At 45.0% G+C, this 16722-nt stretch overlaps 2 protein-coding genes and 1 long non-coding RNA gene across 3 annotated transcripts in view; 2 read left to right on the forward strand and 1 right to left on the reverse strand.

Moving 5' to 3' along the window:
• Window positions 1-16722, forward strand: part of LOC140394144 (uncharacterized) — a 126658-nt gene that overhangs the window by 60030 nt on the left and 49906 nt on the right. The gene's annotated exons all lie outside the window — the stretch shown is intronic.
• Window positions 4566-6208, forward strand: mettl4 (methyltransferase 4, N6-adenosine). The gene has a single exon (XM_072481026.1). It carries the CDS (start codon window positions 4566-4568, stop codon window positions 5871-5873), a length of 1308 nt encoding a protein of 435 aa, XP_072337127.1. The 3' UTR covers window positions 5874-6208.
• tmem184a (transmembrane protein 184a) overlaps window positions 12436-16722 on the reverse strand; it is a 55584-nt gene continuing 51297 nt past the window's right edge. The window contains exons 8-9 of the mRNA XM_072481027.1: window positions 16262-16459; window positions 12436-13173 (exon numbers count right to left, since the gene is read on the reverse strand). Of these exons, the coding sequence (XP_072337128.1) occupies window positions 12929-13173; window positions 16262-16459 (443 nt within the window). The 3' untranslated portion in view covers window positions 12436-12928. The remainder of the gene's footprint in view (window positions 13174-16261; window positions 16460-16722) is intronic.

The following is a 16722-nucleotide window of genomic DNA, read 5'->3' on the forward strand; positions in this document are numbered from 1 at the left end:
AGCCCGTCTCCAATCTCACATCCACGTAATGCAGAGCATGGTCGGAGATGACCATTGTGGAGTAGTCCGCTCCTATGATTCCTGGAAGCACCCATTTCACCACTGCAAAGCAGTCGATACGGGTGTATACTTTGTGCACCTGTGAGCAGAATGAGAATTCCTTTTCTCCCGGGTGGAGGAATCTCCACGGGACCACCCCCCCACATCTGCTCTATAAATGTTCCCAGTTCCTTAGCCATGCCCGTTCTGGGGTTTGATCGGTCAGTCAGTGGGTCCTGTACACAGTTAAAGTCGCCCCCCCCCCCCCCGCCCCCGCCCCCCCATAATCAATCGGTGTGTGTCAATGTCGGGGATATCTGCCATGATCTTTTTCATAAATTCTGTGTCGTTCCAGTTGGGCGCATGCACATTTACCAGGATACCGGTGCCACTTCCAGGACATGGCTGACCATGATGTACCGTCCCCCTGGGACGGAACCGTCCTGCTCTCAGTAAATCTCATCCTCTTGCTGATCAGTATGGCTACTCCCTTAGCCCTCGTCCCGTAACATGAATGGCATGCCTGTCCCTCGTAGCCCTTCCTTACCAGTAGTCTGTCCTTCTCCCTTACTTGTGGTAGATTACGTCCGCCTTCAGGCTTCCCGGGTGTGCGAAGACTATGGATCTTTTCACTGGGCCCCTTGCATTTGAGGTGACTATCCTGGTGGGGGGTTTCTGACACCTCCCCCCCCGTTCCTGCAGGGTTAACCATACTTACCTGGTGGATGCAGCACTGCATCCGGGGTTTCCCTTTGTTATGGGGCCGTCCAAAATGGCCACGATCGCTGTTCTCACCCCGAGGCCAGGCTCCTGCGCTCCGGAGTTCCCCTTTGTCCGAGGGCACCCAAAATGGCCACCAACTATGTGTACGCCACTGCACTCTGGGTCTCCATTTGTTTCGGGACCCTCCAAAGTGGCTGCTTGCGGCACCATCTTGATTCCTCAGCCTGTGCCTGTTTCGTTGCCATCTCTTTCCTGCCATTCTGCCCCTTTTCTGTTCTGTGAGCCCCCCCTCCCTTGGCCAGGTGCTCCCTCTTCCTGTGCTGGCCCTCCCTGCTAGTACGGTGGTGCCCCTCCCTGGGATAGTCTAGCCCCGTCTCTAATCTGTCTGCCTGTCTCCATTCTCTCTCTCGCCCCCTCACCTGTTTCCCTTATCCTCTCTTCCTTCTCTCTGTCTTCCAACTTGTCTCCGAGAACGAGGCAGCACAGAGCCAGTACACTGGGTCCTGTGACTCCAGAGACTTGAGCATAAAATCCAGGTTGAAACGCCAGTGAACTGCTGAGCGAGTGCTGAAATGTTTGAGGTGTCCAGTTTTGGAGGGGACTTTTAAACCAAGGCCTTGTCTGCTCTCTGAGGTGGTCATAAAAAAATGCATGTTACTATGTCAAAGAGCAGAGGACTTCTCCCTGGTGTTCTTGATCAATTTTTAGTCCTCAACCAACATCACTAAATCTGATGATTCTGGTCATTGCCACACTGCTGCTTGTGGGAGTGTGGCAGTGTGCAAAGCTGTTGTGTTTCCTACATCAAAACTGACCACATTTCAAAAGTACTTAAATAAGCAGCAGTGTTTGGATCCAAATGTTTTTTTCACTTTTTATTCAAATTAGCATTCAGTTTCATCAAAATTCATCACAAAAATGAGAAAGCAAGATCATGCACATATTCAGAAAGATGCATTTCTATTTATTTATAAAACTATTTTCACTGCTGCATCGGGATACAGTAAATTTGGAATTTGAATCCTTCCATTGATCAAGTGCCTCGTGTCAGATCTAGCAGCTTGTACAGAGTAATTGTAAAAAAAAATAAGAACAGACAAGTGGATTAGACACTGAATAAGAAATTATGTGTTGCTACATGGGCTCAAGTTTATCATGGCCTAATTCCCACACCCCCAACTGTACCGGTAACCTAGTTGCTGCTTAGTATTAAGTTCCCTCCCACCCGCACCAAGCACAAGCAAGATAGACTGAAGAATCTCAATTCACAGGGCTAGGTAGTAGCCAGTGCCTGCAATTACATCATGACAGCTGACAAAGCAAAATTGAATGTGTAATGTTGATCGAATATAGCACCCAAACATTTCAACAATGGGCAGCAAGTATTGAAGTTGTAGTGTCTTTGCCCATTGCCCTAACACCTCTTTCCCCCCCCCCCCCCCCCCTATATGCTCTTGAATCTATGGAGAATCCCACCTCCCCGTCATCAGTAATCAGAGGAGTCCGCAGGGAGGGAGATAACTTCATTGCCAGCGGGAACATTTACTTTGTTCTAAAACTAAAGTCTGTTGTAAAATGGGGAAGTTTTCCAGGAGTGACAAGTACTGCTCCGTTGATTTTCTAGCATCTTTATACGTGATTTTAATTTTAAAGAAACAATTATTTTAGATGTCTCTAAAATCATTGGCAAGCCGTCTACCATACAGTTAATGAGAAGATCCGGTATCTTTCAGGTAAACTAAATCAACCTCACCCTCTCAGAAGTCAAGATATTTTCGGATAAGTCACTGTTTGTCATTGTTCATCAAAGAGGTAATTCTGCACAAGACCCAGGGGGCCCCAGCGATGCTGTCCTTTTCTGGCATGGTGATTATAAGAACATAATCTCGAACACAGTCAGTCTGGGAAGACGTGATCAGCTGGAGATGAGGAGATATTTGTTAAATGGCTTGAGTGACTTTGGAAGACTCTAGCCCAGAGAGCACTGGCCACAGTCTTTACAGAGGTTGATAATATTTTTTGGTACTATGGTAGTTGAGGGATGTTAGGACAGTGCAGTAAGGTGCTGAGGTAGAAGATAGCCATGATCTTGTTGAATGATGGAGTTGGTACAAAGGACCAGATGGCCTATTCCAACTCCAATTTCTTATATTCTTGTAAGTAATTGGGGCAGGCTGAGTGATTATAATTTCCTGCTTTACAATGATATTTAAAAGTATTTCACTGGCTTAAAGTGAAGATTTCTATCCAGCACTTTTCATCGCCTCATAACAGCTCAAAGCGCTTTACATCCAATGAAATACTTTTGAAAATCTACTGTAATGTAGGAAATGCAGTAGCCAATTTTCACAGTGGAATATTTCTGGTGCCGTTTAAAATCAACTGTACAGCGAGCTCCACAAATAACACTGTTATATTTGCCCAGATAATTTGTTTTTAATGATGTTGGTTAAAGATAAATATTGGCCAGGACCACCAGGAAACTCCCTTGCTCTTCTTAGAAGTAATGTCTTCAGATCTTTTACAACCAACCGAGAGTAGATGGGGCTCTGGTTTAACATCTCAACTGAAAAACGGTGCATCTGACAATACAGCAATCCTTCAGTACTACACTGGAGTAAAGCACTTTGGAAGACACGGAGGTTGTGAAAGGCTCTGTATGAATGTAAGTTCATTCATTGGAGCAAGGCACTATGCAGTATACAGAGGGAGATGCTGGGCTCATGTCAAAACCTGTGACCCACCCCCATTCAGAATTTACTACTTGATACTTCTCAACTCAACACTCCAAGATTTTGCCTTCTTGCACCCCCCCCCCCCCCCCAGGTGAAGTCAGCTCCACTCCATGACACATTTGCAGAATGACTCGCCTGGCATAGAAAGAACCCATCTGAACTATGAACTCTGCAAGGAGGCTAAAGGTACAGGGAGACACTACCGCCACCCAACCCCCAAGACATGAACTTCTAACTGCTGTGACTGGGCTACCATTAGTTGGTCAAATGTAACATTATCTGTTCCAGTTGTTTGATGCTTGCTAATTGCGGAATGTTCACACAATGATGAACAGCACAGACCAATCCAGAGCAGAGTACGGTCTGGAAACATATCTCTCAGTGACAATGACTTGCATTCATGACATTGGCCTCTTATGGGGAAGTTTGTTTGGGAGCAGGTGAGAATCCCAAGGCTGAAATAACTGTACCCCAACATGGAGCGATATGAACGGTAAGTAATGAGTGGAGGAGAATGCAGAGTCTGAGTGTCAATCACATTGCCATCGTTACTCTGATGACATCTCAGTGGTCAGGTGCAGACTTGACAAACCAGAGAATGAATCTCCCAGTGACAATGACTTAAAACCATGGCAGTAGCTCCATGTGGGATATGGAATAGTTATGGTGCCTTTTAAAATCAAGTGTACATTCCTTCCTCAGCAATGAAGCACATATTTGCTCATCAGAGGCTTAGTGCAAAGTGTTTAAACTTTTTCTTGGTTTAATCCACAGATTTACCTCTGTTCCATCCTGGCTTCCTGGAGATTCGGGTTCACTTATCAAAACCGTGGTAGCAGCTAATGATCTGCTGAAAACATTTCTTTGCATACCTTTTAAACAAGTAAGAGTAGGAGGAGGACAGAGAAGTGAAGGAGAAGAGGGCAGTTTAAAAGTTTATGGATGAGTGGGGAAGAGGTCACGTTAATGGTGGAGGAAGAGAGTAAGGAAGGCTGAGTTAGCAGAGGGTGGGGACAGGAAGAGAGTCTCAAACCAACTCAAAAACTCTGCCTTCAAGTGCTGGGAGTGATGTCGGTGGTAAAGAGTGACATTGTAGGATGGCTACTGGATCATTTAGCTTACATCAACCAGTCATACAGATGCTGCCACCACATTCCACTCGACACCCAGTGCCACAGATATGTTTTCAAGGCAGAGTATTTTGACATCGGGAAGCCCCATATTGCTGACTCAGACATAGCAGGAGGTCAGGAGCCAGGGAGTGGAGACTCGAGACTGAGAGGCAGGAAATGCAAGAGGAAGAGTCGTGAACCGAACCAGGGAGAGCTTGAGGCACAGGAATACCATGAGAAGGTCAGCCAGGCCATTCGGGATGGCACCAGAAAGCTGATAGAGCAAAGCATTGAGGTGGGGGAACAAGGTACTGACACAAGGGTGCCAGCTGGAGAAGACTGCAGTAAGAAACAAATCACTCCAGTGATTGCCAACTCCATGTTGATAGAACTCTGCTCAATGGCGAAGCAGATGGTACAGGAACAGCACCAGCCTGTGCAGGTGATAAGCGATGAGGCAGAATCTGTAGAAGACCTGAACCTGCTTGCCCACCTGACCGAAAATAGTTCAGATTGTGCCAGGATTGTGATGCTAATGGGACATAGGTACTTGCTCCCACCACGATCCAGCTTTCTTCTGTCAGATATCTCCTGCATGGAACCCCTCCTGGGCTACAAGAAATATGACTTGATTACTTTGGATCCACCCTGGGAAAACAAGTCAGTCAAAAGGAGCAGAGGCTACAGTTACCTCTTCCCTTGGCAGATCCAACAGATTCCTGTGCCAGCACTCTCTGCTCCAGGCTGTTTGGTGGTGAGCTGGGTTACCAATCGGCAAAGGCACCTGCGCTTTGTCAAGGAAGAACTGTACCCTAGCTGGTCCATTGAGGTAGTTGCTGAGTGGCACTGGGTGAAGGTAACCCGACATGGAGAGTTTGTGGTCCCTTTAGACTCCACCCACAAGAAACCCTACGAGATCCTGGTCCTGGGTAGGTATAAAGGAAGTTCAGAAAGACAGAATGGAGAACCCATCACCAAAACAGTCGCAGTGCCTGACTGCAAGCTGCTGGTTAGTGTTCCCTGTGTCCTTCATTCTCACAAGCCACCACTGGGTGAAGTTCTGAAAGGCTTGACCAGACCTCACCCTAAGTGCCTGGAACTGTTTGCCCGAAACCTGCAGCCTGGGTGGACCAGCTGGGGAAACGAGGTACTCCGATTCCAGCACTTAGACTATTTCCAGGAGCTTGACACAATGGAAGGAGGAAGCAGCTGCTGCTACTCACAGACATCGACCATTGAACCAATTGTTCCTTCCTCTTGTTAACTGCGTTTGTGAATTAATTGTGGGCTTTTACAAAGAATATTTCGCTGGGGAAATTAGTTTAAAAAAAAATGTTTTAGAGTTTCCAATTAAGGGGCAATTTAGCCTGGCCAATCCACCTAGCCTGCACATCTTTGGGTTGTGGGGGCGAAACCCACACAAACACGGGGAGAATGTGCAAACTCCACACAGACAGTAACCCAGAGCCGGGATCGAACCTGGGACCTCGGCGCTGTGAGGGAGCAGGGTCGCTAGGGAAATTAAAAGGAATTTTTATATCTACATTTAGAGCCAATTGATTGTGTGTTTGGCGAAAGAAATAAAAACAATTTTTTATATCCATTTTTTCCTCTTTTCTCATCCGGGAGAAAGATTTCTGTTTGTATTTTAACTTGTACCAAAAAGACCTACAATTATATACCAAAGTACTTTACACTGAAGTAATGTAGGCAATGTGACAGCCAATTTAAACACAAGATCCCAGATATAGCAATATGTTGATCAGATAACCTGTTTTTGTGGTGCTGGTTGAGGGATAATGTTGGCCAGGAAACCAGGAAGAACTGTTTGAAATAGTGCCATGGGATGTTTAACATCCACCCGAGGGGGCAGATGGGGCTTCTATTCAACATCTCTCCATAGTGCAACACCACAGACAGTGCAGCACTCAGAGTAGCGTAACTGTGAGTAGCGTAACTGAAGTGTCAGCCTGGGTGCTTAAGTCTCTGGACTGGAGCTGGAACCTACAACTTTCGGACTTGGAGAAAATTCTACCCAATGAGCCATAGCTGTCATCTACATCACATAGCAGTTGGTTGTAATGAGAAGGTATTTCTCATTATAGAGAAGCAGGGAAGCACCTTGAGCTGATTTGCACTCCTGAGATACAGCAAATTTCTCCCACTCAGCAATTCCTGCCCATAAATTTGGAAAGATTCTCTGAAATGCCTCCCTCCCAGCACAAAGCAGCAAATTAACATAAAATAACAGGAAAGGATGAAAATGTTCACCAGGTTAGATTGTTTCAATCTCTAGAGAGAGAAACAGAGTTAATGGGTGGGATGTTCCAGACCCACTGCAGTAGTTGCCCCTTGGTGGATGTGGCAAGCCACTCAAATCGTTGTTGACTTCAGCGGAATGGAAGATCCCGCCCGTGGAAGGTGTCAGAAAGTCCCACCTAAATTTTCAGAACTCTGACCTTTCATCAGACCTAGGAATAGCAAGGGATTGATGGGACAGGGACAAAGATTTTGATTAGGGTGAAAGACAGGAGAGGTTGAATGACAGAGAATTTAGTCCTCCAGGGCCAAAGGGGATGAAGATGGGGTAAGAAAGCAGGTGTGTTGTACCTGAAAGCAAAAGAGAAAAAACAAATCGAGCAAAGGAAACAATTTGGTGCAGAAATTATAGTTCAAAATGGTTGAACTCAATGTTAAGTTTGGAAGGCTGTAAAGTGCCTATTGAAAGGTGAGGTCCTGTTCCTCAATCTTATGCCAGGCTTCATTGGAACAGTGCAGTAGGCAGAGGGCAAAGATGTCAGCGTTAGAGCAAAGTGGATAATTAAAATGATAGGCCAGACAGGGTCATGGGTTATGCTTGCAGACTGAAAAGTGTTCCACAAAGTGGTCAGCCAATCTGTGTTTGGCCTTCCCAATGTACAGGAGACCACATCGTGAGCAGTAAATACAGTATACTAAATTGAAAGAAGTCCATGTAAATCACTGCTTCAGCAGAAAGGAATGGTTGGGACTTTGGACAGTGAGGGGAGAGGAGGTTAAAAAGGTAGGTGTTACATTTGCTGTGTTTGCATGGAAAGGTGAATGGGAAGGATGTTGGGGATGACTTAAATGGACCAGGGTATCACGGGAACGCTCCCTTCAGAATGCTGAAAGGGAGAGGAGAGGGAGATGTGATTGATGGTGGCACCACACTGGAGGTTGGAGAAAATTATCTATTGTGTCTGGAGGGTGGTGGGATGGAATGTGAGAACAAGGGGAACCCTATGGTGGCTCTGAAGGGAGGGACTCTGTCTGGCCTATCATTTTAATTCTCCACATTTTGGTAAATGCAGCGGACACAAATCAAGGGCTCTTTGAGGGGAAATCCTTGATTGAGAAAAAGGCGACACCTCAGAAACACTTGTGGAAGGTTGTATCATCAGAACCAATGTGACATTGACGGAGGAACTTGAAGAATGGAATGAAATCCTTAGAGTGTAGGAAGTGTAGATGTGGGAATTAGTGGCTTATAATGAATATTAATTGATAGCCTATAGCCTATCACCAGAAATGAAGACAGAGAAGTCGAGGGAAAAGTTGGAGATGGACCATGTGATACTGAGAGAATGGTGAAAATTGGAAACAAAAGTTAATGAAGTTTTCCAGGTCAGGACAAGAGCAGATCACAGTGTTGATACAGTGATTAATGTGCTGGAAAAAGAATTGAGGAAAGTGCCCTTATAGCGCTGGGATAAGATATTGAGTCATAGATGTTTACAGCATGGAAACAGGTCCTTTGGCCCAGTTTGTCCAGGCCACCCCACCCAGTTTTTATCACTAAGCTAGCCCCACTTGCCTGCATTTGGCCCATATCCCTCTATACCCACCCTGCCCATGTAACTGCCAAACTGTTTTTTAAAGGAAAAAATTGTACCTGCCTCTACCACTGCCTCTGGCAGCTCGTTCCAGATGCTCACCACCCTGTGTGTGAAGACATTTCCCTCTGGTCTCTTTTGTATCTCTCCCCTCTCACCTTGAACCTATGCCCTCTAGTTCTACATTCCTCTATTATGGGAAAAGATGTTGACTATCTATCTTATCTATGCCCCTCATTATTTTATAGACCTCTATAAGATCAACCCTAAGCCCCCTACGCTCCAGGGGAAAAAGTCCCAGCCTATCCAGCCTCTCCTTATGGCTCAGACCATCAAGTCCTGGTAGCACCCTTGTAAATCTCTTCTGCACTCTTTCTAGTTTAATATTCTGACCAATAAAACCTAGCATGCTGAATGCCTTCTTCACCACCCTGTCCACCTGCAACTCCACCTTCAAGGAGCTATGAACCAATCCCCCTAGATCGCTTTGTTCTGTAACTCTCCCCAACTCCCTACCATTAACTGAGTAGGGTCCTGCCCTGATTTTATCTACCAAAATGCATCACCTCACATTTATCCAAATTAAATCCATCTGCCATTCATCGACCCACTGGCCCAATTGGTCAAGATCCTGTTGCAATCTTATATAACCTTCTTCACTATCCACTATGCCACCAATCTTGGTGCCATCTACAAACTTACTAACCATGCCTCCTAAATTCTCATCCAAATCATTAATATATAACAAATAACAGTGGACCCAGCACCGATCCCTGAGGCACACCGCTGGTCACAGGCCTCCAGTTTGAAAAACAACACTCCACAACCACCCTTTGGCTTCGGTCGCCAGGCCAATTTTGTATCCAATTGGCAACCTCACCCTGGATCCCGTGAGATTTAACCTTTTGCAACAACCTATCATGCAGTACCTTGTCAAAGGCTTTGCTAAAGTCCATGTAGACAATGGCGACTGCACTGCCCTCATCTACCTTCTTGGTTACCCCTTCAAAAGCTCAATCCAATTGGTGAGACATGACTTTCCCCATACAATGTCATGCTGATTTTCGCTAATTAGCCCTTGCTTGTCCAAATGCCTGTAGATCCTGTCCCTCAGAATACCTTTAACAATTTACCTACCACAGAAGTAAGGCTAACCGGTCTGTAGTTCCCAGGCTTACCTCTACAGCCCTTCTTAAACAAAGGAACAACATTTGCTACCCTCGAATCTTCAGGCATCTCTCCTGTGGCTGAAAATGATTCAAATATCCCAGCTAGGGAGCCGGCAATTTCCTCCCTCGCCTCCCACAACGTCCTGGGATACATTTCATCAGGTCCCGGGGATTTATCTATCTTGATGCGCATTAATACCTCCAGCACCTCCTACTCTGTAATGTGCTGGACAAATCCAACAAAAACGGCAAGTATAGATAGGACCTATGCCACAGCAATACCTTTTATTTGGAAGGGACAGGAGTTAAAGGAGGAATAGTTCAGCCAGGCAGAGGAAGGTGCTGGTTGACGGAAACTGATTGGGCCTCTGTTCAAGGAATATGCATAGAACCCTCAGGCCCTTCTGGTGGGAATTAGCAATTATGAGGGAAATATTGAGTTGCTGGTGTAACTGGATTCTATGTTGTATATGCTAACTTATAAACTACATTTTTGCAAATCGCTACCTCGATAAGCAATCATGGTAAAATCATGAGATTAGTCTCAGTGAACTACGTTAGGACCATTCTAACTTCATTACATTCTTGTAATAATAACCCTGCTATCCATTGAAATAATACAAACATCAAAACAGCAGCAAATAGTCCTAATGGAGCATTATGAAACAGGCAAAAAACAAATTAAGATTCATAGTCCAGTTGCTTCATAAAGTCTTAAAATGCTCAGAATACCGTAGGAGGTAGGGCTCAGTACACACATTCATTATTCCTCCACTCCCCCATAAACATTTAATGAATTTGTGGTCATCTGAATTTTAACTACTCCAACCCTTTAGAGCACTTGAGCTATGATGCTCTATTTCCTCATTGTAATGAGCAATGTAAATGTAATTTAAACTGTTTGGGGATCCTGAAACTGGCTCTATTGTTGCCGATCTATCAGCAACTTCCGATAATAATCACTTTGACCAGAATTGTTGGCACAGACATTTTACCCCATGAGGGTGTAATTTGTGATAAGTTATTTGTTTTCCAGCATTGGACTACTTAATTTTTTAAATCTGGAGTCTGAATTTATCCTTCTGCATCTTCCCCAGTTAGCATCAAGCACTCCCAGTGTCAGCTATACAGTAAGAGCATATAACCACTAAACAGCATTCTTCGACTGTTAATATCTCCGTCATCTGTTGATTTTAGATTGTCAAAAATCAGGGTACCTGTTTGCTGAGGTAATTATCCACTCATGAAAGAGAGCACAAGGAAATGTTCCATCTTCTTAGACTGGGCTCATTTGAATATGCATCCTGACAGGTGACAAACTCATTGCATCATCTAGTACCATATACAACCACCCATCTCATCGTTAATTTTTATTTAATTCATTTCCGTTTCTTGCCTTCTGTACCCCCTTTAATACAGCAGGAGGCCTTCATAGCGAGAGGATTTGAATACAGGGGTAGGGATGTCTTGCTGCAATTATACAGGGCCTTGGGTGAGGCCACACCTCGAATAGTGTGTGCAGTTTTGGTCTCCTTATCTGAGGAAGGATATTCTTGCTACAAAGGGAGTGCAGCGAAAGTTTACCAGTCTGATTCCTGGGACGGCAAGACTGATGCATCAGGAGAGTTTGAGTCAGTTAGGATTATATTCGCTGGAGTTCAGAAGAATGAGGGCGGAATCTCACGAGACCTATAAAATTACTAGACAGGGTAGATGCAGGAAGGATCTTCCTGATGGGGAGGCCAGAACCAGGGGGTCACTGGCTTAAGGATACGGGGTAAACCATTTAGGTCTGAGACGAGCAATTTCTTCACCCAGAGAGTGATGAACCTGTGGAATTCGCTACCACAGAAAGCAGTTGAGGCCAAAACATTGCATGCTTTCAGAAGGAGTTAAGATATCACTCTTGGGCGAAAGGAATCAAAGGATATGGAGAGAAAACAGGATCAGGTTACGGTTAGTCATGATCATAATGAATGGCAGGCTCAAAGGGCCAAATGGCTAACTGATGTTCCTATTTTGTGTGTTTTTATGAGTCATCGGTGCAATGAGCCCATAATACCACCAGGCTGTGGGCATAGGGAGATGGGAATGCTGTTACTTCATATTGTATTTTTCTCTCTTTTAGCCAGAACCTTTTATTCATTCATGAGATGTTAGCAGCACAGGCAAGGTCAGCATTTATTGTTCATCCTAACTGCACAAGATGTTGATGGTGGGTAGCTGCCTTCTTGAACAACTGCAGTTTGTTTGTTGAAGATATTCCCACAGTGCTGTTAGGTCGTGACTTCCAGGGCTTTGACCTGACAATATTGTTCCTAGTCAGTAACATGTGTAACTTTGAGGAGAACATGCAGGTGGTGGTGTGGTTATGTGCCCGCTGCCCATGTCCTAGGTGGTAGAAATAACCTTAGTGAGTTCCCGTAGATTTTATATAGCTGTAGATTTTATATAGCCGGCACGGTGAATTTATGGGGTGCCAATTAAATGAGCAGCTTTTATCCCATTTGGTGTTGTGCTTAAATATTTTTTGGAGCTGCACACATCCAGGCAAATGGAAAGTATTTCATCACACTCCTGACTTAAGCCTTGCAGACGGTGGACAGGCTTTGGGCAAATCAGGAAAGAAGTAACTCGGCACAAAATTCCCAGCTGCAAATTCCTAGTCTTTGACATGCTCTCGTAACCATAGTATTTATGGGACAGATCCAGTCAAGTTTCTGGTCAATGTTGGCCCTCAATGTTGATTGTGGTGAAATAACGGTGGGAGGATAGTCAGAGAAAAAAAGAGCCAATTCTGAAAGACATTTGTAACAACCGACACTTCAGTACAACAAAGTTGACAGACATTGCAAGATCCAGCATTAAATATACCAGATACTTAGAAGTGTTAGTCATGGGAAATCAGTCTATCCTTCACAGTGATTTTACCAGGTATGAAGAAAATTTCAGGAAATTGAAACGCTAGCTGATACATTTTCTAAATTCATTGATGGATCATACAAGCAAGAGAGCACACACATGTATTTTGGAGAGTATGTCTGCAGCTGCTTTTGGTCTACTCACAGTAAAATTACATGGCTTTTCTGCGATCTGCCTCCACACACTGTTCTACTTCCAGAATTAGGAACCCATTTCAGTTTGTAAAAAAAAAAAAAATCAAAGATCCACATCCTGATTCCCAAGAAAGGGGATCGGGAGGGATTCCTGATCCCTGGAAGGATGCATGAGAAAGACTGGCCACTGCCCCCCTCAGCATCTCACTTCTGTTTTTAAAACAAAACAGTTACTCAAGTCTACAGCTCGTCCTCAGAGCTGATGAGGATAATCTTCTCCCCGGTCTTTCGGCGGCCTGTAATGTGGGTGCATGTGCGGGGCAAGGTATGCCCATTGTGCCGGGGTGGCACTTCATCTTTGGTCGATTGCTGTGCATACTGCTGATAGGCTGGGGAGAAGTTGTGAATCGCATCCTGCACGATGTCGTTGGGGTTCATGGTCTCCTTCAGGCCACTGGATATGCTTTGCATGGGAGCTGTGTTACCTATGATAAACATAGTCAAGTGAGTTTCAAGATAAGATCAGGTTAACTGCCTATGGGGCATCTCAGGCATTTTCTCCTTCCCAAACTACCCAATTCTTCTAAAAGATAGAATCAACACATGGGGATGAATTTTACCGTGGCATAACTCAAGGTAGGGAGGCTTGTAAAATAAAAAACATTGCCTGACCGCCACCGCCTTCCACCCACCCACCGGAACCTGTTTCCCATTTTATAATGGATGAACAATGAATCAGACAGCGCTCATTTAGGGCCGATTGAGTGGCAAATTAAGGGCCTGAATCTGCATCAGCCACACTTGCATGCAGAGGAAGGCAGAGGCAAGGTTAGCAGTCTGACAGCTTTCTCTACACAGGCTGCTGTTGAGCAGAAAGGGGGGTGGCAGTTGCTTTGTGGGGCCCCCTGTGCCCGGCTTTCGGCCCTCCCATACCAATATTGTGTCCCTCTTTTATCCTTCCCCCCTGCCCGACTTACCTGAAGTTCGGAATCCATCACTATCTTCCCAGACTGACTGTAGTCCCAGCAGTGGCTATTACTCAATTCTGGTCCTGCTGGGACTAGAGATTCCAGCCAATCAGATTAGCTGGACGTTCTGTAGGTCTTCCTCCAGATGGGTTGGGGCAGAAGTTCCATTCTGATCTAATTAAGGTTGCCTCAGCATATTATCGCTGCAGGACAGCTGGATTTCTGGTTAGTGTGGTTCCAATGGACATTTTGGTTGTGGGGGTGACCAGGTAGATCATTCTCCCCACCTCCACCCCATGATGTCACACCAATCCAAAAGTCCCAGGCCCTTGACACAATCACAAGATGCACCCAATTACATAGTGTCTAAACCAGAGGCCAGTCAGCACAAGTCCTTTTTTCACTTGTGTAGTTAACTAGCTTCCCCTTAAATATACCCATGTTATTCACCTCAACTATTTCATTTGTTAGGGAGTTCCACATTCTAACCACTCTCTAGGTAAATGGTTTTGACTGAATTCTTGATTGGATTTATTTCTGACTGTCTTATATTTATGACCCCTTACTTTAGGTTTTTCCTGCATGTGGAAACCTCTTCTCGAATTTGCCAATGTCAGCTGCTGCTGGTGAAGTGGGGGTGGCAGTGAGCTGAACAGTTAGACTCTTAACCATCAACTCCGATACCAGTCTCTGAATATTACCAGTATGTGGTCAGCCACAGGGTTCAGCTGGGATGCACTGCTCCAGAGAACAACCTGCCATCAACATTAAATCCAATAGGGAATTCAGGAGAAACTTCTTCATCCAAAGAGTGGTGACCACTGCATGTTGCTACCACCCAGTTCTACAGGATAGCTTGTTTTTGTGCTGTAAACACCATGTAGCCCACTGTCATCAGTCAGATGAGGTAACATAGGCTTCTGCCACCCAGGAAGTCATTACCTTCAGATTAGAAGGAAAACAATTGGAGAAAACAGTAGTGTTTTCTTCAAGACATTGATGCTTTTATATATAAAAACAGAATTGTTTAGCAGCTGCTACATGATCACAAACATAAATCTTACAGTTGTCATCCATCAATAACATGAAGATCATTGGCCTCAGTGATATCATTCCATGGCTGATAGTGGGTGTAAGAGGAGGAGAGCTAGTTTGATCGGGAGGTGCTTCAAAGTTACCGCGTCATTTGTGTTCCCGATGTGGAACAGTTTAAGACTCACAATTCCAAAATTAAAGACTAATATGAAACGCTAGTACAGTCCTGAAAACAAAAAAATCTCAGCATTTGGAAAGTGCACATGTGGGTAAACTCCCCACCTCAGTTCCACACTGCTGTCCAAGCAGGGCTTGTATCTGGCATGTATAAGACTTCAAATAGATTGTCCTCATGACTTCTCCAGCTAGCACTAATATACGGGGGACAAGGAATTAACGACAAACCTTGCCCTAAAGTTGTGAAAGGCGCTAAAGCAACAAGCTTTTTCCAAGAGTGGGGGTGTCAATTACAAGGGGTCACGATTTGAAGGTAAGAGGGGGAAAGTTTAAGGGAGATGTGCGTGGAAATTTTTTTACGCAGAGGGTGGTTGGTGACTGGAACGGTTTGCCAGCGGAGGTGGTAGAGGCGGGCACGATAGCATTATTTAAGATGCATCTAGACAGATATATGAACGGGCGGGGAGCAGAGGGAAGTAGATCCTTGGAAAATAGAAGACAGGTTTAGATAAAGTATCGGCGCAGGCTGGGAGGGCCGAAGGGCCTGTTCCTGTGCTGTAATTTTCTTTGTTCTAAATAAATACACATTCTTCTTCTTTGTAAACAACAATTTGGGTTCCTGTCTTAATTTTCTCCTCCCAAGGGCGACATGATGGTGCAGTGGTTAGCACTGCTGCCTACAGCGTGGAGGACCCGGGTTTGATCCACTCGATCCTGGTGGGTCATTGTCTGTGTGGAGTTGTTGTTTTTTTAAATTTAGGTACCCAATTCATTTTTTCCAATTAAGGGGCAATATAGCATGGCCAATCCACCTAGCTTGCACATTTTTGGGTTGTGGGGGCGAAACCCACGCAAACACGGCGAGAATGTGACACACGGACAGTGACCCAGAGCCGGGATCGAACCTGGGGCCTCGGCGCCGTGAGGCCGCAGTGCTAATCCATTACGCCACCATGCTGCCCTATCTGTGAAGTTTGCACATTCTCCCCACGTCTGCATGGTTTTCACTCCCACAACCCAAAGGTGTGCAGGTTAGGTGGCTTGGCTATGCTACTGTGCTGTCCTTGGACTGTGAATGTTGTCAGACTATTCAACCACAATGGATATCAAAGTCAAGCTCGATACCATTCTCGTACAACATTCATTCCTTTTCTCTCTCTCAAAAAGGAGGCAGCAATCAGAGGTGACTGATTTCCCCTCTGCCATGGCTCGGGGAACTGAGCTCAAATGGATTGCCGACACCTGCTATCCAAGTTGGGATCAGTGATATAAATCTTGTGCTTTGAACTGAACCAGATATCTGCTGCACCAAATATCTGAGAAGTCAAACAGTTAACTTCATCACTATTCCTTCAGCAAGCTGCTGAAGCGTGGAGTAAGTAAATGTTCCTACCTTGTGTGGTTTCACGCTTTTCACTGTACACCTGGGAAGGATAGGCATAGCGAAGGGCAATGGCAGCAAAGAACATCTCGATGCAGATGATGAAATTCTGGTAACCTGCAGCCACTGTCCCTGCCCTGACTTCATGGCCATCAATAATCTGGACTTCTGGGATCACACCACATTTCTCCAAGATTGCCAGTAGCATTCCTGAGGAAATATTGATCCAACCCACATTAATAGATACAATAACTCATGCGCCGCATTAATAGAAATGAAAACAATTCGTCCAACTCTAAATTTATTTCAAAACAATAGAATTTAAATACAGTGCCTCATCATAACTCTCAAATACCTCAAAGTGTTGCACTTGTAAAGTGCTTTGAAGTTCAGTAACTGTTGTTATTGGTCAATGGCCACCACCTTGTGCACAATTGTGCCCCACAAACTGCAGAAATGAATAATCAATTAAT

This window comes from Scyliorhinus torazame, chromosome 17 (genome assembly GCF_047496885.1).
Source record: "Scyliorhinus torazame isolate Kashiwa2021f chromosome 17, sScyTor2.1, whole genome shotgun sequence".
NCBI lineage: Eukaryota > Metazoa > Chordata > Chondrichthyes > Carcharhiniformes > Scyliorhinidae > Scyliorhinus > Scyliorhinus torazame.

Bases quoted from the DNA above. Each gene is read 5' to 3' on its own strand.
- mettl4 (XM_072481026.1), top strand. From the start codon at position 4,566: ATGTCGGTGGTAAAGAGTGACATTGTAGGATGGCTACTGGATCATTTA.